Raw genomic sequence first — 21841 nt, forward strand, 5'->3', positions numbered from 1 at the left:
TCGAGGCACGGAGTGCCAACCTCAATTATTTCCGACCGAGACGCTCGTTTTACTTCGGAATTGTGGCAAGCTATGCACAAATCCTTTGGCTCACGTTTGGACATGAGCACCGCTTATCACCCGCAAACGGATGGGCAGTCCGAACGCACCATCCAAACCCTAGAAGACATGCTTAGAGCATGTGTGATCGATTTTGGCAAGAACTGGGAGAAGCATCTACCGCTAGTAGAGTTCTCCTACAACAACAGCTACCATACTAGTATTCAGGCAGCACCTTTTGAGGCATTGTACGGTCGTAAATGTCGGTCACCTCTCTACTGGGCGGAAGTCGGTGATAGTCAAATCACGGGCCCAGAGATGGTGGTAGACACAACGGAAAAGATTGCCCAGATCAGACAACGCATGGCGGCAGCTCGTGACCGTCAGAAAAGTTACGATGACAAGCGTAGGAAACCATTGGAATTCCAGGTCGGTGACCGGGTTCTACTCAAAGTCTCACCCTGGAAGGGTGTGGTTCGCTTTGGTAAACGGGGCAAGCTTAATCCGCGATACATTGGACCATTCGAAATTACCGAGAAGATCGGTAAGGTTGCTTATAGATTGAACCTGCCTGAGGAACTGAGTGCGGTACACAACGTCTTTCATGTATCTAATCTGAAGAAGTGTCTGTCAGATGAAACACTCGTGATTCCTTTCAAGGAACTAACTATCGATGAACAGCTACACTTTACTGAGTAACCAATTGAAATCACTGATCGAGAGATCAAAACCCTCAAATGTAGCCAGATACCTCTTGTACGAGTCCGTTGGAACTCGCGACGCGGCCCAGAGTATACCTGGGAGCGGGAAGACCAGATGAAGCACAAGTATCCCCAGTTGTTCCCAAACGAAAACCCCAGCACTGAAGCCACAACTGAATTTCGGGACGAAATTCCAAACTAACGGGGGGATGATGTGACACCCCGTTGAAACGCTTTCACTTACGCTAGCTTGACAGTGGCTGCCTTAACTTTCGGGACGAAAGTTCCTAAAACTTGGGGATAATGTGACACTTCGGGTTTCCCGAGCAACCATCTCTGTATTTAATCAACGTGTTTATATATTATATTGAATGAAAGTTTGTGATTCTAGTTGTGATTCTCCGTGACGTGCTAATTATCGATAACATGTATGTATTATATATATTTATATAGACAAAATGTGTGAGGTGAGCCGAAACCATGACCCAACTCGAGACCCCTTGGTCTCGAGTGAACAGTAAGACATATTAGGGGCCGGTTTGGTTTGGGCCATGTGAGAGCCCAAGTCGCAACACCCACTCGAAATCTTATATAAACCAACCCTCCCCTCCCTTAACCATTTTTACAACACTCTCCCTCACTCACTCCTTCTTCCTCACTAAAACCCTAAAAACCTAAGAACTCTAGCAACCAAAACCACCTCCTTCTCCCTCTTCCTCTCTCGGATCAAGTAGACAAACAACAAGGAGGATCGGCCGGACCAATCTTCACCCGAACACCCCCTTTCTTACACCTCGAGTTAGCCGGTTAGTGTTTTCTTTTGGCTTGAATGGGATCTTCATTATTTTGTGCTTGATTATGCTTGTTTGTTGATGATGAACATGTTTTAGCTAGTAAATGTCCATTCATGTCATCACTTTTGCCGGTTAGTTAGCCGTGTATGTTTATGTTATCCTTTACTTGGTTGAATGGTTAGTATCCATTTATGCTTAGGAACCGAGAATGATAATACCTTTTATGTCCATGTTGTGAGGTTTAATGATAAAATGTGTTCTTTTTCTCTAATATTTCTATGAGGGATTTGATGACTTTGTTATCCGAATGATATTAAAATGATTTTTGGATTGAATGTTCATAAATGATGTTTGAATGTTATTTGAATATGATGAACAGCATGAATGTCTTATAAATATTTGAAAATGCCTGTTTTGATCCGATTTAGACACAAAATGGACAAACAGACATGTTTAGTGGGAATAGTACACAATTTACATGAAAATGCAATATCATTGGTTAGTACATGTCAGGTTCTAGAAGACCTTCTGGTGCACGTAATCACGGTTGCGAGTCGCAACCTTTGGTTGCGACTCGAGACCACATCAAGTCTTGTCGAGATCTTCCAGTTGCGAGTCGCAATCAGCACGAGTCGAATCCGGTTGCGAGTCGTAATCACTGCTGTCAAGTCGGAACCGCCGGTTGCGAGTCGGAACCTCTGGTTGCGAGTCGTAACCAAAACGTGATGAACCGAGACCTCGGTTGCGAGTCGTAACCTCGGTTGCGAGTCGCAACCACCCTTGTCTCGACTGGGCTACTTTGTTGTTATTGGGCTTTTGACTGTTGGGCTTACTGTTGACTGGACTGCATGTTTGTTACTACTGATTATATGTTAGGGCTGACCCAATAACCCAACTGTTGTGTATTCGCATGTTATACGTGTTTGCTATTGCTATATGTATTGCCATACGTGTTCGCTATGTGTTTACTTGTACCCGACTTGACCCATATCTGGTAACCATGCTAGGACGTGGTGACCAACATACTTAACCAAGTAACGTATCATACCGAGCAACCCAAGGTGAGTTCACAACTTAAAAGCATGCGTCCCGGTGGTTTGGGACACGAGACTAAAACAACCCTATCCCCTTGTAAAGGGGATACCATTTACATTCCTTCCCTAGTTATTGGGAACAAACTTACTTTTCCTTCCCTTGTCATTGGGAAACCTTTTAGTTAATTACTGTTTATACGGAATGCAACCAACGGCACTAAACGCAACTCTATCACTCAAGTCCCTACTACATAATACCGATTAGTCGCCGGGGCCAGGCGAACGGGTTATTAGTTGATAGCGCTATTTAGGTTTTACCAACCTCACACCGTGCCATGGTATGGGATCGGTCGTGAACTAATGTACTCAGGCATCCGTCAATGATGATAGAACATTGACATCGGGGCATCCTGCGGAAACGCAAACGGTTACCTAGTGTTCGGTATTGGAAAAACAGTTTAGTCGCTAACTTTTGGGGTAGCTCCCCATGGCATGTATAAACGGATAAATTAACTGGTGAAACAAGTTTTTGGTAATTAAAACTGGACAACTAGTGAACTCACTCAGCATTATTGTTGACCCCCTTACTGCATGCTTTGTAGGTGGCCAGTGACTGGAGCAGCTGCTTGGGATGTGTAGTGGTCGTCTGCCCGTGTGTTGGGCATTTATCATGCTTACCTTATGAACACCGTTTAAAACTGTTTATTTATGCTTCCGCTACTTATTACTGTTTGAACTTGAAACTTTAAACTCTGAACTTGATATTTGCTAATCTTATGGTTAGTAAGTATTACCTTTTGTTATCAATTTAATTAGTCAGTATAATTGGTGGCTGGATCCTGGTCAGTCACGCCCTCGAAGTGGGTGTTATCCGCAGGTGGAATTTGGGGGTGTGACACTATTGTTATCGGAGAATTCAATTAAGGGTAAATGATCATCCCAGTTTCCACCAAAATCTATTACACATGCCCTGAGCATGTCTTCCAAGGTTTGAATGGTTCTTTCACTTTGCCCGTCTGTTTGGGGATGATAAGCTGTACTTAAATTTAATCGTGTCCCCATGGCTTCTTGGAAACTTGTCCAGAAATGTGAGGTAAAACGACTATCCCTATCCGATACAATGGAGAGTGGAAATCCTTGTAGGGATACTACTTCATCTACGTATAATTTTGCTAATCTTGCCATGCTGAAAGTTTCTTTCATGGGTAGAAAATGAGCTGACTTGGTTAATCGATCCACAATTACCCAAATCGCATCATTACCTTTTCTAGTTTTTGGTAACTTAGTAATAAAATCCATAGTTATTAGTTCCCATTTCCAAACAAGCATTTCTAACTGTTGAAGTAACCCTGAAGGTTTCTGGTGTTCTGCCTTAACTTGTGAACAAGTAAGACACTTAGATACATAACTAGTTATGTCCTTTTTCATACCTATCCACCAGAAATTATTTCTTAAATCTTGATACATCTTATTATTTCCAGGGTGCATAGTATATCTAGATTTATGAGCTTCCTCAAAAATCTTATTCCTTAAATCTCCGTGTCTAGGTACCCAAATTCTTTTCTTATGGAATCTCCAAATTCCATCAGTCCCTTGTTCCAGTTCTTTTATTCGTCCTTTCATTTCTTCAGCATCGTCCTTGATTGCTGTTGTTTGAACATTCTTTAATTGCTCCATTAAATCTAATTGTAGATTTAATCTAAGAGCACGAACTCGCTTTTGTTTCTCATGATACTTACGACTTAAGGCATCTGCAACTACATTTGCTTTTCCTTGGTGATACTGAATATCACAGTCGTAATCACTTAGAATTTCCATTCATCTTCTTTGCCTCATGTTTAATTCTTTTTGCCCAAATATGTACTTTAACCTTTTATGATCTGTATAAACTGTAAACTTACTTCCATATAGATAATGTCTCCAAATCTTAAGGGCAAAAATTACCGCTCCAAATTCTAAGTCATGAGTCGTGTAGTTTTCTTCGTGCTTTTTCAATTGCCTTGAGGCATACGCAATTACCTTTTTGCGTTGCATTAACACACATCCTAATCCTAGCATAGAAGCATCGCAATAGACTTCAAAGTCTTCTGTTCCTTCTGGTAATGCTAAGATTGGGGCATTTGTTAACGTTTGCTTTAAAATCCTAAAGGCTTCCTCTTGTCTGGGTCCCCATTCAAATTTTACGGCTTTACAGGTTAGCTTAGTTAATGGAACTGCTATTTTAGAAAAATCCTTAATAAAGCGTCTATAGTATCCAGCTAATCCTAGGAAACTTCTAACTTCTGTAGCTGATTGCGGGGCCTTCCATTTGGTGATCGCTTCTATCTTGGAGGGATCTACGTGAATACCTTCGTGATTCACCATGTGTCCTAAAAATTGCACTTCTTGAAGCCAAAATTCACACTTTGAGAATTTTGCATAAAGCTTCTCCTTTCTTAACAGAGTTAAGAGTGCATGCAGATGCTCACAATGTTCATCCTGGCTTTTGGAATAAATAAGTATATCGTCAATGAAAACTATTACAAATTTATCCAAATACGGTTTACAGATTCTATTCATCATGTCCATAAATGCTGCTGGAGCATTTGTTAATCCGAAGGGCATGACTGTAAACTCGTAATGTCCATACCTAGTTCTGAAAGGAGTCTTAGGTATGTCTTCTTCTTGTACCTTCAATTGATGATATCCGGAGCGCAAGTCTATCTTACAAAAATACCTAGCTCCTTGCAATTGATCAAAAAGATCATCAATCCTAGGTAATGGGTATCGATTCTCAATTATAACCTTGTTTAATTCCCTATAGTCGATACATATTCTCATCAATCCGTCCTTCTTCTTTACAAACAACACTAGAGCTCCCCATGGAGAGGAACTTGGTTGTATAAATCCTTTACTTAGTAATTCATCTAACTGTTTCTTTAATTCTAGCATTTCAGTAGGTGCTAACCGATAGGGTGCCTTGGCTATCGGTATAGTTCATGGAATTAGATGAATTCTAAATTCTACCTCCCTATCGGGTGGTAATCCTGGTAGGTCTTCTGGAAAGACATCTGGGTATTCTGATACTATCGGGATGTCTTCCAGTTTCTTACTTTTGGTGTTAAAAACTACAGAAACCATATATGCTATTCCTTGTTTTCTTGAGTAATTGGCCAACTTCATTACTGAAATAAATTTCAGTGGCTTTTGTGGCTTATCTCCGGTAATTATTACTAATTCTCCTGTGGGGGTATGGATTTCTATTGAATTTGCATCACAAAGAATTCGAGCATGGTTGGCTACTAACCAATCCATTCCTAACACAACATCGAATCCGGCTAGATTCATAGGTAACAGGTTTGAAGAAAATCTATGGCCTAAGAGTTCTATCTTTCCTTCTTACAAAATCTTATTTATTTTAACAGAATTCCCATCTGCCGTTTCGACTGTGAAAGTCTGCTTAAGGTTGGTTAAAGGTAAATTAAGAGCTTGGCAGAACGAAGTATTTATAAAAATTTGGTTTGCACCAGAGTCAAATAATACTTTTGCATAAACGTCGTGAACTAAAAACGTACCAGCTATGACGGTCAGGAATTAGTTCGGCTTCCTGAGTAGTCAACTGAAAGGCTCTTGCGTTCTTCTTAGTAGTTCCTTCTGCAGGTTTAGCCTTGTTGTCTGCTGGTTTAACCAGTTTAGGGCAGTCTGGTCTAAAATGTCCAGTTTCTCCGCAATTGAAACAGACTGTTGTTTTCTTTCTGCAATTCTCTTCACGATGTCCTACAGCTTTGCAAAAGTTGCAGATTTCCTTACTCCTTCCAAAATGCTTCTTCTTACAGTTTCTGCAAAACGGCGGAACAGAAAATTGCCTTGTTCCTCTTTTCCTAAAGTTACTGCTATTACCCACACGAAATCCTTGGGTAATCTTTTGGGCTACTTCCTTCCTTCTATTTTCTTCTCGAGTGCGCACCAGTCCGTCAGTCAGGGTGTTGGCTAACTCCACCGCATCGTCAATCGTGCGGGGTCTCGCAGCTTTAACAATGTCACGAATCTCGCTAATCAAACCCCAAATATAGCGAGAGATAAGTACCGGTTCTGGCAAAGCCAGAGTAGGTACAATTCTGGCATACTCAAAGAATTTTGAAGTATACCCTCGACAATCTACATCCACCATTCGGTGGCTCAGAAACTTATTCGCCATCTGCTCTTTTTTGTATTCAGGGCAGAATTTTCTTTCTATTAAGTGCTTAAATTCTTCCCAACTCATGGCATAGGCCACGTCACTTCCCTTGGCTTGTAAGACAGTATTCCACCATTCTAACGCTTCTTCCTTGAAAAGGTGTGAAGCGTACATGACCTTATCTTCCTCGGCACATTTACTTATTTTAATCACTGCCTCGGTTTTCTCTAACCAACGCAGTACCGCAGTCGCCCCTTCATTGCCTGCGAACTCCACAGGTTTACAAGCAATGAATTCCTTATAGGTGCAACCAGGTGTTGCAGCTTTCATCCTTTTATGTATCGGGGCTTGAATTCCGTTATTATTATTAACGCCTCCGTTGATACTATTACTAGCAGTATCGTCGTGCGTAAGCTTACTAGGGTGAGCTTGCGAAGGCTCAACGGGACTTTTTACTACAGCGACGATAGCTGGAATACCATTAACTATTCCCTGAGCAACGATGTTTTCTATATCCTGTCGGTTTAGGAAGTAATCCTCATTATTGTGTTCCGATTGGTTAACTTCATTAACTGGTTCATTAACAGCGTTTTCCATCTGGATGTGTATCAATCACAAACTATTATTTAGTACAAATACTTGGGTACATTGTACAATCAATTTTATTTATTTTAACAAACACACCAAATTTATTACAACTGAAAAACATACTACTATTTTAACTACGACCGTTACATCCTGCATTTATTTTATTCCCTCGTACTTTATTTATTTACCATGATCGGTCTTGGTTTGGCCACTTATGTTAATTAAGGATCAAGATTCCCTGCAGTAGTGGCTAACATATAAAGGTCTGACCATTTTTCATCTAATTCGTCTTCCCATGGCGGGTTTTTATCTATTTCCTTATTAACTACCACTTCTTTTGATTTGGAAGTTCCTACTTTCTCTTGGATTTTTCTAATAATCCAATCTCTCTTCTTGGGAGTAAGTGGGTTTTCATAGGATGCTTTACGAATAAATATTCCTTCATTGGTATTCACTGAATATCTTGAGGAATTGGATTGAGACGAGGTTCTCTTATCCTTTTGGGCACTATCTAGTTGATGGTAAATATCCGAAAGCTTTTGCTTACCCATTCTATACATTAACAAGTAGTCAATTAACACGAAAAGACAAGTGAAGAAACAAATAATCACACAAATATGTACAACCAAAACTGTCGACTTTGCGACTATTCGATTTTATATAGTTTTAATAGTATGCCTCCGTACACACTGATTATCTTACAACGTTTTATTTTTAACTATTTTACAAGATTTATATTTTACTATTACTTATTATTATACATTACAACCACACCACCCCATGCACTCCCTGTTAACTGGTTTTTTTTAAGAAACGACGTTCCCTCTCATCGTATTTCCAGGAGATCTGCTCTCCTACCTCCCGAATCCTATTTCCGGCATCTACCAGCTCCTCGCCATAGTGGCGGAGTTTAGCTAAGTTTCCGTTACTCATTGGTGGGTTCGGTGCAGGTTCCGGGTCGAATTGAGGGAGAAAAGTGTTAGGGCTATTCATAATATTCTGAAATTGCGAGTCGGCAGTCCACCAATCTTCTAGTGTTCCTGGTAAAGGTCTAGGGTGCATAATAGGGTCTGGAATGGCTGGTTGTAGGTTAACAGGCAGTAGGGCTTCTGTTGGGTAGTTAAAGAGAGTTTCATCGGCAGGTCCGATGATATCCCCTAGTGACAGTTTACGCTCCAACTCTTCTTCCCAAGATAGTGGTTCCTAGTTTTGCCTGGAACTCTCCCCAGTTTCTATACCTTTCCCTTTGTCTTTTGGGTCGTCCTTTTTCATGGTCTTTTAAGTTGCTGGCTTCTTCCTGCGTACACGCCTCCAACCTGCCCACCTATGTCTCTTTTTCACTACTTTAGGTTTTTCTTGGGGTTGGGCTTTAAATACCATAGGCTCCTCCACATCTACCTGGTATCCAGTAGTAATACTGGTGATATCCATATCTGTACTATGGATTGAAATATTTTGTAGGGCTTCTGATAGTTCGTTCATGCTGTTAGCACACACGAAGACGCACACAATCCTAAGTTAAAATTTTATAAACTAAATTTTCACAAAATCACAGAATGGCAATCAGATAAATTGTTGGTCCCTCTGATGGGATCTTCCTGTTTGTAAACGTAGTTGAATCGTAAAGTGATCAATGCGCGGAATTCATGTAATCACATAGCAGATATACAAAGACAATATTCTACTCTGAATCACCGTCTGAGATCTTATTGAATGATGTGAAAGTATACTGGAACCAGAAAGAAACTCAGACATACAAAAGGTAGGTGGCAAGTGAACGTGTCAAAAAGGTTCTAAATAAACTAACCTACCAGCTATTTATAGGCAAGGACAGAATAAGAGAGTGCTGGCCGATCGGCTGGACTAGCCGATCGGCTGAACATCCTAACCAATCGAGTAGTCTGCTCGATCGGCCGGGCTGTCCGATCGGCTAGTCTAGCCGATCGGCTGGCATCAACAGCACATAACAAAAACTTCACCGATTCTGTCCTGCTTTACATACACACAAACATAACATATACACAACTATACAAAATACGACTACTTGTTGACGGAAGCTACAGACGTTATTGCACTAACAGACTCCCCCTCGGATGTAGCTGTAGTTCCTTCCAACATAGTCTCTATTTCCTCCTGTTGCGTCTTCTCTCCTTTGCCTTTTGTCTTCTTTGTTCAGCTCGTTCCTCTAACATTCTCCTTCTTTTATGCCTGCCCTCATTTATCCACCACTTTCGATATTCTGGGTCGCCATCACGCTTTCGATCCCATTTTGGAATTTTGTTCTCTTCAGATTCGATAGGCGTTTGATCTGTAGGCGGCACAAACCCAAGATTTCTTCTTCCCCTCTCTGCAGCTTTTCTAGCTATCTCTTTCTGTCTTTGACTTCGCTTGTATACCTTCAGAAATTCATCAACTTCAAGATCTCTCCATTTTGTCTTCCAATTTTTCCCTGAGTTGATTTCTTTTGCGAAGCAAACATCTATCACACCTTGATAATGCATGGCTATCTCTTTGTCTTTCTTATCATAGATTATCTTGTTGACAAACAAACAATCTATGTCTTTCTTCGAACAGTTGACCAACCACATAGGATCCAAGATACTTATTCTTCGTCCTTCTCCAGTTGTCTTGTCAAACAAAGAAATTACTGCTTCAGCTGTAGAGGGATTGTATAGCCAAGCTTGAAATAGATCATAGAAATCTTGTTCAATGGCTCTGAGTGGCATATTCTTCAAACATCTTGGAGGTTTCACATCTAGCGTAATGTCTTTTTCACCATTCTCCAAATAAGTAACAATCTGCTTCGGATATTGTGGCTTCCAATCTGGATAATTGTTCTTTGCTTGCCATTTAATGTAATTCCACAAATCCTGATCACGTTCTCGAACTTCTGGACCGTAGTAGAATTGCTTGATATTCTTTGTAACCACCAACTCATCTACGTCCCACCAGGGTAAAGTAGCTATATCAGCTAAGAATTCAAAGTATTGTACACCCTGCTCCCTTCTGATTGCATAGACTTTCAAATCTTCCAGATATCCCCAAGATAAAATATCTCCCCAAGAAAGGTCTTTGTTATGAGTAAAGTATTGAAGAGCCCTGAGAGTCTTTCTTTCTTTTGGCATATTCTTGAACCATCGTTTTCTTTCTTCAGCTGTTATTTCTCTAGGAACTGGTTCAGGAATATCTGTTATAGCAACCCTTTCTTCAATCCTTCTTCTTAACTCGTCTTCATTCTTTTCCTAGAATAACTCTGTGAAAGTAGGAAATGCAACATCTTCACCTTCATAATGAAAATCCACCCTATTTTCTTCTGAATCAGATGCGCTTTCAACAATCACTTCATCATAATGATCAGCTTCATGAGGGTATCTAGGCTCAAAATCTTTTGCAGGTGAGTGAGGAATTTCGTCTTCAATATCAAATTTAAATTTTCCATCCTCCAAACCCAACTCCTCTAACATTTCAGCCCGAGTTCTTTTAACCTCTACCTCTCCTTGTTGTTTACCAGATAAGAAAATGACAGTAGGGTTAGACAGAAATACCTGATCAACAGATTGTTTTCCAGACGATGATGCTTCATGGTCAACTTCATCCTCCTGCTCATTTAGCTCATTATTCATCAGCTCATCTACTCTTTCTTGAATATTTGGTTCACTGATTAATAAACCTGAAGCACCCTGATCATTGTCGTCATCACCTTTGTCATCTTTATCAGACTTATCATCAGCTTTATCATCTTTTTCATCAGAATCATCTTCATCTTCTTCTTCATCATCACCGAACAACTCTCTATCAGAATCTTCATCCACAACCTCTCCACGTGCTATTCTTCCTTTTCTTTTTAGATCCATGAACTTTAGCAACTTTGCCACTTCTTTAGAATTATATGGCACAGGGTAAGCATTTCCTACTAACACAAATTTGTCAGTTGTATACTCAAGCAGTAGTACTTCCTTGCTCTTCTTCTTCTTTGAATAATTTCCACTCTTCGAAGGACATTTTCTGCAATGAGAGGTTCAATAGGTTCACCAACAATCAAGTATTCTGGTTCATGACGCTCTTGAGCTTCTGCTTCAACCATTTCTTGATCATCGTCAACAACCTCGTGTTCTTGAATCTCAATCATTTCAATATCAGGTTGTGAAGACGAACCTCCAACCTCTGGTTGACTTGAAGATGCATCGACTATCTCAACCTCTTCAACTATTCCTTTATTCTTTAGATTTGCTTCTTCAGCCATTTGACGTTCACGCTCCAATCTTCTTTCGTTTGCTCTTATCACATCAATTTCGTCATACGCAACATGAATGTTCTTCTTCAAATGACTTTCAACCACAGCAATCAGCATCTCAAGTTGTTGATCTTTCATTACTTTATCAGCTTTCATGGCCTCCATCTCTAATTTCATGGCCTTCATTTCATTAGACGAAGCTTCACTAATCTCATCAAGAAGCTGATTTAACGTTTGATTCACATTCTCCAGATCCTTTGACTTGGCATTCAAAGAAGATATCTCTTGTGTCAATGACTCAATCACTTTAGAATTACCTTCTGCCTCATCCTTCATCTGATTCATTCTATTCTCTTTCTCAACCAACGCTGCAACTATTTTATTGTGAGCTTCCATTAATTCATCAATTTCTCCTCTCAGCATGTTACGTTCTTCCTCAGCTATTGTTTTCTCTTTTTCTAGTTCTTTAATTCTCTTAGTTAAATCTTTAACCGCTTGATCATTAAACATGTCACTTTCACCTTCAGGCATATCTTCAGAGAAAATACCAGTAGCTGACCCGATATTATCAAAATCAAAGTTAAAGTCTTCTTTCTGTCGTGATGACTGAAGAATCTCTTGTTGAGCAGGTTTTGGACTAGCAGCTCTGAATCCAGTTATCTCTACATAATCATCATCATCTGTCTTCTTTTCTGTTTCCACAATTGGAACTTCTTTCGTTTTCACCTCCCGTTCTTTTGGAACATCAATACTTGGTGATTTTTCTTTCTGAACATGTTTAGCTGCCTTTCCTTCCTTATCTTTCTGGGACTCAGCTCCTGATTTCTTTGATCTGACATTTCTGGGAATTACACCCACTGGAGCTGCCTTTCGTTTCTTTCTCTGTCTCTTTGACTTTTCAGGATCGTAAGGAGAATCTTCTTCTTCTGAACCCTTCTGTTTCTTTGAAGGTCTTTTCTTCAACTGAGCCTTACCTTTACCAACATTTTCAGGAATTAATTCGGATTCAGATAGAGTAGCTTCAGAATCTCCATCACTTGAACTCCTTAAAACTTCTGAATCTGGTTGAACCCTTGTAATCTTTTCAGCATGAGCACTTGTTCCTTGAGTTTGTTTAGCTGCAACTTCTTCATTCTTTTTCAGAAAGCTCTCCAAAGATTGCTTTAACAAATCAGCACCTTGTTCTATCACCACAGATGGCTCTAGAACTGTTTCATCCACTAGCTTCTTCTGCGGCTCTCCAGAAGACCCTACAAGACAACATAGACAATAACATTAGTAACATTTAAATCATATGTGATCTAATTGTCTTAATGCTCCCCCTTTCACTATACCCTTTTCTCCTTCTTTAGGAATAACAACCGCAGGGGATGACTTAGGTGTCCTTTTCCTTTTTCCATCTCTAACATGCCACCACCTAGTCTTTTTCTCAACCATCTCATTCATCCTTGAATCTTCATTGTCTGAGTTGCTGTCTTCATGTCTCCATCTATCATTCTCAGGAGCAACATATGTTTTATTTTTTATTCTACAAATCAACTCCTTAGTTTTCTCATCCTTATCCTTTGTAATTCTTCCTATTGTTGTCTTATTTACAACACTCATCTCCATCACATCCTCACAGTCCTTCGGAAGATCTTTGATTTTGTCATTTAGTAGCATCATGATGAATCTGGGATACATAATGTACTTATCAGCTCCAGCTTGGCAATTTTCTTTCATGTACTCAAAAATCACTTGTGAAATATTATATCTTCTGTTCAGCACCAAGCTTGTAACCATATTCATGATATAATCTGCAACCTCATCGTATGCACCCTTTCTATGTCCCATTGAGTGTATCATACAGTGCATCAAGTACCTATATGCTTTGGAGAAACTTCTCTTATACATCTTTCCATTTATATGCCCTGTGAATCCCATTCTACACCACAAACCTTTTACAAGTCGTTCAGACATGATTGTTGGATCATTGTCAGAATCTTGTAAGTCAAGAACTCTCCTCACATCTCCTACATCAAACTTAAACTCCACATCAACATCTTTTCCAGCTTGATCCTTCTTTCTTAAAACTGCATGTATCATCTTGTCTGAATCATCATATCTAGCAGTGTTCAAGAATGTCCTAACATGTGATTCATAAATCACAGTTTTATCAGACTTTGCTTTGGCTACTCTGCTTTCTCTCAAAAATGTTGCCATTCTTTCTACCACAGTACGAGTGGTTGTTCCAGAATCAATTTCACAGGAAATGTTATGACTCTTGTCTTTCTCTTTTCCTCGTCCCTGTAAAAATTATTCAGTTGAAAATTATTCAAACAAGAACATGAAAATTCTGAAAATTTTTCTAACACATTGACATTCCTATGTGACAACACTATAGAATCGACTGGTCTGGTCGATCAAAGAGCATTACTATTCCATCGGCTGAGGATGATTATAGAGACAGTTCCTGGTCGATCGGCTGGTCCAGCCGATCGGCTGAGAATGAAGAAGTGACAATGCCAGGTCGATCGGCTGGTCTAGCCGATCGGCTGACAAAATGTAACAAGGAAGTTTTTATAAATGATGTCCGATCGGCTAGCAAATGCTCTTCGATCGGCTGACAAACTTATGCACAGAAATCTAAGTATGTGAAGAATATTAATTTTTCAACAAATAATGCTACCCTATTGATTAACATATGTTTTTCAATAGGTTAACATTTCCTGTTCGATCGGCTGGTCCAGCCGATCGGCTGGCACATTGCTGTTCGATCGGCTGGTCCAGCCGATCGGCTGACAATGTTGTGACCCAAAAAAATATTCTTCAAAGAATTTCGAACACATAGATTTCATAGCAAACAGTTAGCACACTTTACAAGACAACAATATTGAACTACCAACTATCTCAACACTAACACATGATCTATATTGCTATTCGATCGGCTGGTGTAGCCGATCGGCTAGCATATTGCTATTCAATCGGCTGGTCTAGCCGATCGGCTAGCACAATGCAAAACCTCATTTCAATCACTTAACACAATCAAGGAACATTTTTCAAGACATGAACTACCTAATGCAACAAAAACTAAAACACATTATGAATGCTGTCCGATCGGCTGGTCCAGCCGATCGGCTGACATCTTTGATGAAGAACAGATCTAACAGTTTCAAAAATTTATGCTAATTATCACAAATCAAACACAGATCCATGTTCCTAATGTTGTCGCGATCAAAACCCTATGTTCATTCTTGTCTAAAACATCCTAAACAGAGTTTAATTTAACCATGAACATGCCGACAGCCGTAATACTTTAATCCTAGATCTATCAAATTTAAGCATGATTGTTAGAAATTGATCCGGTAAACTTGTAGATCCTTGCATTCCGAACAAAACCCTATAACTAGATTTCATCAAAACATCTTAAAACTTCCTAAATCTGAGTTTGAATGCACCGACAGATATGAACATGAAGAACACTTAAGAAATTTAAAGATTTTGATGTTTGAGAAACATACCTTTGGCATTTGAGATGATGAGTAAGCCAACAAATCAAAAATATTGTTGCAAAGAGATGAAGATCAATATAAAATAGTGAATCGACTGAGAAAGCTTTTGGTTCGAGCGGAGAGTGAAAAGGAACAAATGAAGCAGTTGACTCCTATTTATAGTATGTCATTGAATCGGCTAGGCACTACGATCGGTTGGTCCAGCCGATCGGCTGGCCTGTTCGATCAAAGGCACTTTGACTTTCAAATAGAATTGACATTTTGATCTTTTTCACATTATCAGTGTTCGAGAAATCCACTTAAGTATCTAGGTCCAAACTAATGACCCTAGGTAATTAATTTGTCGACCAAGTTCAACTTAATGACCTTGGTTGACTCCAAGCAAAAGCACATTGACATTTTAAACATTTTCTTGACAATTTTACAAGTTTCAACTTAATGAACTTGCATTTTAACTTTTATTTTCTTTGTTCATATCAAGATTAGCTCCCAACTTGTTTTTCAGCTCAGAACAACTTCCTGCATCTTGCATCAGACTGTGAATCTGAAGATCAATCTTCCACTTTGGTTTGTCAAAAATAAAACAGAAGAGTAAAATCTTTTTGAATTTTTAATGCAGATTCTAAACTATAAACATATAACTGAAACTGAAAGACAGAATATAAAGAAAGAAATCTATATACAAACAAATTTTTGTTGAGCGTGTCAGGGAATCATATCAGCTTTTTAGACATGTTACAAGTACCGTTAAGCTTCATTTCATATTCAGGATTAAACAATTCACCTCGATTGTCGATATACTGATCCATTTTAAGTTTTCTCACAGAATTCAATCTATTCAGGATACGATTTAGATGTCTTAATAACTTGACTCATTTATGTGTCCCACCTTTTGAATATACTCCCGTATCAAGTTCCCAATATTCAGTCTTACAGGTGAGTATACCACAGATGATATCTGTAAGGGGTTAAATGCGAGGGCCGTGAGAGCTCAGGTCGATACTTCCGTATACGCAGAGAGATGACGGCTTCGACTTTTCGGTGTGTCCCCTTTAGAGGATCTTTTGATTTCAACAGCAGCGACTATCAATTTTATTGTTTCATCAGCTTGCTGAGGGCGATGCTATGTTTCAAGCATTTTGCGTAAAGTATTATTCGGGGACTAGGTCAGAACTTCCATTCAGCAGAAGTCCCGGAATAATACCCCAGATATCACTGAGTATAAAGACCTAGTATCTCAGAATAAGGGACCTATCAAACGAGATTTCAGGGGTTACCTATATATCCAAATAGTGTTCCCCACAAATTAAGTCTCGTTTTATGTTTTTAAGTTTATATCCCGAAAAAATCTAATAACTGTGCAAAAACCTATCGACACATCATTAGTGATACTGTTTAAACCTTTTAAAACGTTACAAATTTTTAGCATACCGTAACAGTCTAGCTAATGTACTATCATTTTCCCTTTTTATACAAACTCTTTTACTCATTTTTTATTGTTTTTGGATTTTGGATTTTTATCATGTTTTTGGCTTTTTGATTTTTAATGTTTTTTGCTTTTTGATTTTTTAATGTTTTTGGATTTTCTAAAAAGTATATACAAATATATCTATCTCCCCCTAAAGACCAAAACAGGTAAAAAATCGACAAACCATTGCAGATAGATTGTCAACATCATCTACAGTGGTATCCTCATCAACGCCAACGATTCCATCCTTCACCGACAAAAGCATCATACCATTAAGTTTTAAAAGATATTTAAAACGTGTTCTATCAAATGCCTTGGTATGTAAATCAGCTTTTTGCTCGTCAGTGTGGATTTTCTCAATTCGTATCAACTTTTTCTCGAAACAATCGCGAATAAAGTGATGACGAATTTCTATATGTTTGGTTTTAGCGTGATGTACCGGATTTTTTGTTATATTAATTGCGGCCTCATTATCAACAAAAAGAGGAGTGTTAAGAAACTGCAAACCGTAATCGCGCATCTGTTGCTGTATCCACAGGATCTGAGAACAGCAACTGCTGGCAGAAATGTACTCTGCTTCACATGTGGATAGCGCCACAGACGTTTGTTTCTTACACTGCCAGGTGACCAAGCGAGGTCCAAAGAACTGGCATCCTGCAGCTGTTGATTTGGCATTGACTTTGCAGCATCCGAAATCCGAGTCGGAATACCCTTCGAGCGTAAAATCACCTTTTTCTAGGATACCACAACCCCAACGTTGGAGTTCCCTTCAGGTAGCGTAATATCCTTTTCACAATGATCAAGTGCGAAGCTCTTGGGTTAGATTGAAATCTTGCTGCGAGGCACGTCGGATACATAATGTCGGGTCTTGAAGCAGTTAGATACAACAAAGAACCAATCATGGAATGATAGAGAGTTTCATCTGCCTTATCTCCGGTGAGATCTAGGTGAATTCCATGATTTGTTGCCAATGGAGTTGCCGCAGGAGTAGAACCTGACATTCCAAATTTCTCTAGAATATCATGCACGTACTTTGTCTGGTGTATGAAAATTCCTTCATGAAGTTGATGAACTTGGAGTCCCAAAAAGAATTTCATTTCTCCCATTGATGACATTTCGAACTTTTGCTTCATCACTTGTTCAAAATCTTTGCACAAGTCCTCATTTGTTGACCCAAAAATTATGTCATCCACATAAATTTGTACTATCAGCAGATGACCGTCGACTATCTTTGTGAAGAGGGTGGCGTCTATTGTTCCCCGGATGAAGTGATTGGCTAGCAAATGCTGAGATAACGTCTCATACCAGGCTCTCGGGGCCTGGTGTAAGCCATATAACGCTTTATCCAAGAGATACACTTTATTCTTGTGGTGTGGATCGACAAAACCCGGTGGCTGTCCCACATACACTTCTTCCTTCACTTTGCCGTAGAGAAAAGCCGACTTTACATCAAGCTGGTAGACTTTAAAGTTTTTCCATGATGCAAACGCTAGGAAAATCTTGATTGCTTCTAGTCGTGCCACATGAGCGTATACTTCGGTAAAGTCAATTCCCTCCTGTTGACTGAAGCCCTGAATAACAAGTCGAGCTTTATTTCTGACCACTACACCTCTGTCGTCCCTCTTACACTTGAACACCCATTTGGTGTTGATTTTCCTGTGACCCTCTGGTAAATCTACCAATTTCCAAACACCTAGTTTCTCAAACTGGTTCAACTCTTCTTGCATCGCGTTAAAACCAAGAATCTTCAGTAAGTGCCTCTTTATACGTTCGAGGTTCAATCTGCGAGATAAAACAACATAGTGAAAATTCAGATTGTAAAGGTGCTACTAATGAATAAAAACTAGTAAGTCCTTGGTCAATTTGATGTCTGGTGCGAACTCCTGATTGAAGTTCTCCAATGATCAATTCCTCCGGATGATATGAAAGAGTTCTAGGCATTACTTCACTCGGAACATCCACATTGCTTTCCAGATTAGTGACATTTTGATTTGCACCTTCTTCACTGATAGGATCTGCTTGATCTAAGATCTGGATTTGCTCCCCCTCAGATTCAGAATCGCCATGATTGATCAAAAGTTGGACCAATATCAGATGTTGTGTCATCATTTGTTGTTGTCTGATTCTCTGGAGTATCATCTTGTTCACCAACATTACCAGGACCTGCTTCATCATCATTTGAAGTTTTCTGAGGTTTCCTAGAATATTGTGCTGGAAATCTTTCTTCTGATGACTCATAGTTTCTAAGAATGTCCAGCTCATTAAAGAAGTCTTCTTCATCTTCAGGTTCTTCCATCACATCAAAGGAATCCTACAGTGTGTCATAATGATAACGCCATGAATCTCCTGGGTTCTGAGGTGGCATCGTGTTACCTTGACATTCAACATTTGCAGCTTCAATAATCCGCTTTTCACTTGGCACAAAGACACGTCGCAGAGGACTTGCATATCCAACAAAAATACCCTCGATGCACTTCGGACCAAATTTTCCAAAAGGTTCTATCACCGTACATGGTGACCCAAACGGTTCAAGATACTTCAAGTTAGGCTTGCGGTTATTGATCAATTCAAAACATGTTTTGTTGAATTTCTTCACGGTGAGAACTCTGTTGAGAGTATAGCATGCGGCAGAAACAGCTTCAGCCTAGAAATTTGTTGGAAGTTTTGAATCTGTGAGCATAGTTCTGGCTGTCTCGATTAGCGTCCGGTTCTTGCGTTCTGCTACTCCATTTTGCTGTGGAGTGTACGGAGCACTAAACTCATGCAATATACCTCTTTCTTCACAAAATTCTTCCATCTTGTGGTTTTTTAATTTAGTACCATTATCACTTCTAATTCTTCGGATACGCCTCTGGAACAAATTTTCAATCTTTTTGAATAGCGCCATCAGACTGTCAAATGTTTCATTCTTTGTTTTCAAGAAATATACCCAAGAAAATCTAGAGTAATCATCAGTGACGACCAAGCAATAATAATCTCCTGTAATGCTTTTGACATTCACTGGACCAAATAAATCCATGTGAAGTCTTTCCAACGGCCGTGAAACTGAATTGACTTGCTTTTTGGGGTGCGACTTTTTCTTCTGTTTGCCTTTAATACAGCTTATACACTCCCCATCTAGATGAAAACCTTTTATGTGAACTCCTGTAACTAGATCATTATGCACCAAGTGATTCATTTTTCGAAGATGTATATGTCCCATCTTTCGGTGCCACAATCTTGACTCCTTCTCAGTTGCCTTTGACACGAAACAGTGAGCCTGACCTGTCGTTGTAGTAGCTATGCTCATATCAAACACATACAGATCGTTGACTCTTGGTGCTCTCATGATGACCCACTCTTCAGGAACAACAAATCCCGGTTTTAGAATCAAACATTCTTTGTCAGTGAAATGAGTGGTGTACTTTCTGTCACAGATCTGAGAAATACTTAGTAGATTGTTCTGCAACTCAGCAATATAATTTACTCTTTCAAACGTTATAATTCCATTCGACAACGTTCCTTCACCAACTATACGACCACCTTGATTGCCCGCAAATCCGACATATCCTCCATTTATATTTCTCACATCGTACAATAATGCAGTCTTCCCTGTCATATGTCTGGAAGCTCCACTGTCCATGATCCATCTTGAAACAATTTGTGGAAGATCCTGCACATACACAACCATGATTAAAACATTTCAATAAAGGATGCCGATACATGCTTCGCGATCAAGGAAGCTCCGGCAAATCAGATTGTTCAGTCAAACATCGAGTCCACCCAGGCCTCATCAGCCTTAGGTGTAACTTTGACTCTTGCAATTTGAATTTTGAAATTTCCAGCCTTGAGAGGTGGAAAATTTGCATCATAATCAACCGTAATTGATTCTTCAGACTTTTTAACCTCGGAAGTTGAAATTTTATTCTCACTTTTTGGTTTCCAAACTTGTTGAGATAATGGAATCTTTTTCTTTTCAGGAACACTCATCTTTACCGATATGGTAGAAGATGATTGTTTTTCTATTACAGAAACCTTTGATTTTGAACCACTTGCATTCATTTCTGCAACTTTTGGCTTCCATGTTTGTTGAGTTGTTGCGACCCGTTTGTAAAATTTACCATTTTTAATTTCCATCTTCTTTACAGGTTCAGTTTTGACTTTTGTGTTGTTATTTTTCAAATCCTTTTTCTCAACAATCAATGGAGCCTTTTTTATCTCATTTTTCTTCTTTTGATTTTCAACAACATCAGTCTTAGACTTCAAGTTGGTGCATTTTCGTGCAATATACCCAGCTTGATTGCATCTGAAGCATGTTCGGGTGTCAACAGCCCGACTAGTGCCTTCAGACTGAGGTTGTGAAGCTTTTTCTTCAAAGAACTCTTTGTTCGATTTTGAAAAGATTTTAGGTTCTTCATTAGAAAATGAATTCGAACTGTTCACAAAAATTTTATTTTCAACAAATTTCTTGTTTTGAACATTTTTCTTCTGATAATACTTACCTCCCTGAAATCCACTCGACCAATTGTTTCGATTGTTATTAGAAAAACGTGGAGGAATAACGGGTTTCTTGTAGTAAGCTTTATCTTTTTCAAAGTTCATTTGACTTTTTATTTGGTTCAAACTCTTCACTTCTGTCAGCTCAACTTTGATTAATTTGTAAACATTTTTCAATTTGTTGACATTTACATTCTCAATTGGAAACTCAGTATCCGAAAACAACTTATCTGAACCCAACATCTTGTACATGACAAGATTTGGTTCTTCATTTAAGTTGTTCTTGGATTTTTGTTTCGGAATGTATTTATCCAAGTAACAACCATCATCTTCATTTGAATCAGACTCTAAGACACTTTCTGCCATGCTTTTGACAATATCAATCTGAACACTATCATCAGATGATGATGCTGAGAATGTAACATCAATCGACTCTGGAAGTTTTATTTCATCTGAATTTTCATCATCATTAACCAGTCCGGACTTTTTCTTTGAGAAATTGTTTAAAACAGGTGGTGGGACTTGATGATATCCCACTCCAGTTCCGTCCGAAAATACATCTTCGCTAGCTTTGTTTTTCCCGATTGGTTTGGGAACAATGTGCTGCAGAACAAAGCTCGCGGAGTTGTAACTGGTTAATTTTAATTGGATGCGTTCATTTTAGATTTTTGCTTCTTGGTATTGAAGCTTCAGATTAGCAATTTCATCCAATTGTTTGTTTATTAACTCTTCTTTAAACCTTAACACACCCGTCAGTTGAACATTTTCTTTTGTTGTTTTCCCATTTCGATCATCCGAATCTTTAACCGTTCGCTTAAGCTTCTCAAAATTTTCAGTGATGTGACGATTTTCAAGAATGA

The 21841-nt window shown here is 39.1% G+C and overlaps 1 protein-coding gene across 1 annotated transcript; it reads right to left on the minus strand.

The window, feature by feature from the left end:
* Window positions 1-10554: 10554 nt before the first annotated feature.
* On the minus strand, window positions 10555-11166 carry LOC110880485 (trigger factor-like). Its single transcript, XM_022129006.1, has one exon. The coding sequence runs from the start codon at window positions 11164-11166 to the stop codon at window positions 10555-10557; it is 612 nt and encodes a 203-aa protein (XP_021984698.1).
* Between the last annotated feature and the right edge of the window lie 10675 nt (window positions 11167-21841).

This window comes from Helianthus annuus, chromosome 8 (genome assembly GCF_002127325.2).
Source record: "Helianthus annuus cultivar XRQ/B chromosome 8, HanXRQr2.0-SUNRISE, whole genome shotgun sequence".
Classification (NCBI taxonomy): Eukaryota; Viridiplantae; Streptophyta; class Magnoliopsida; order Asterales; family Asteraceae; genus Helianthus; species Helianthus annuus.

Excerpts from the sequence above, each read along its gene's own strand:
- LOC110880485 (XM_022129006.1), bottom strand. The coding sequence starts at position 11,166 with ATGGATCTAAAAAGAAAAGGAAGAATAGCACGTGGAGAGGTTGTGGAT.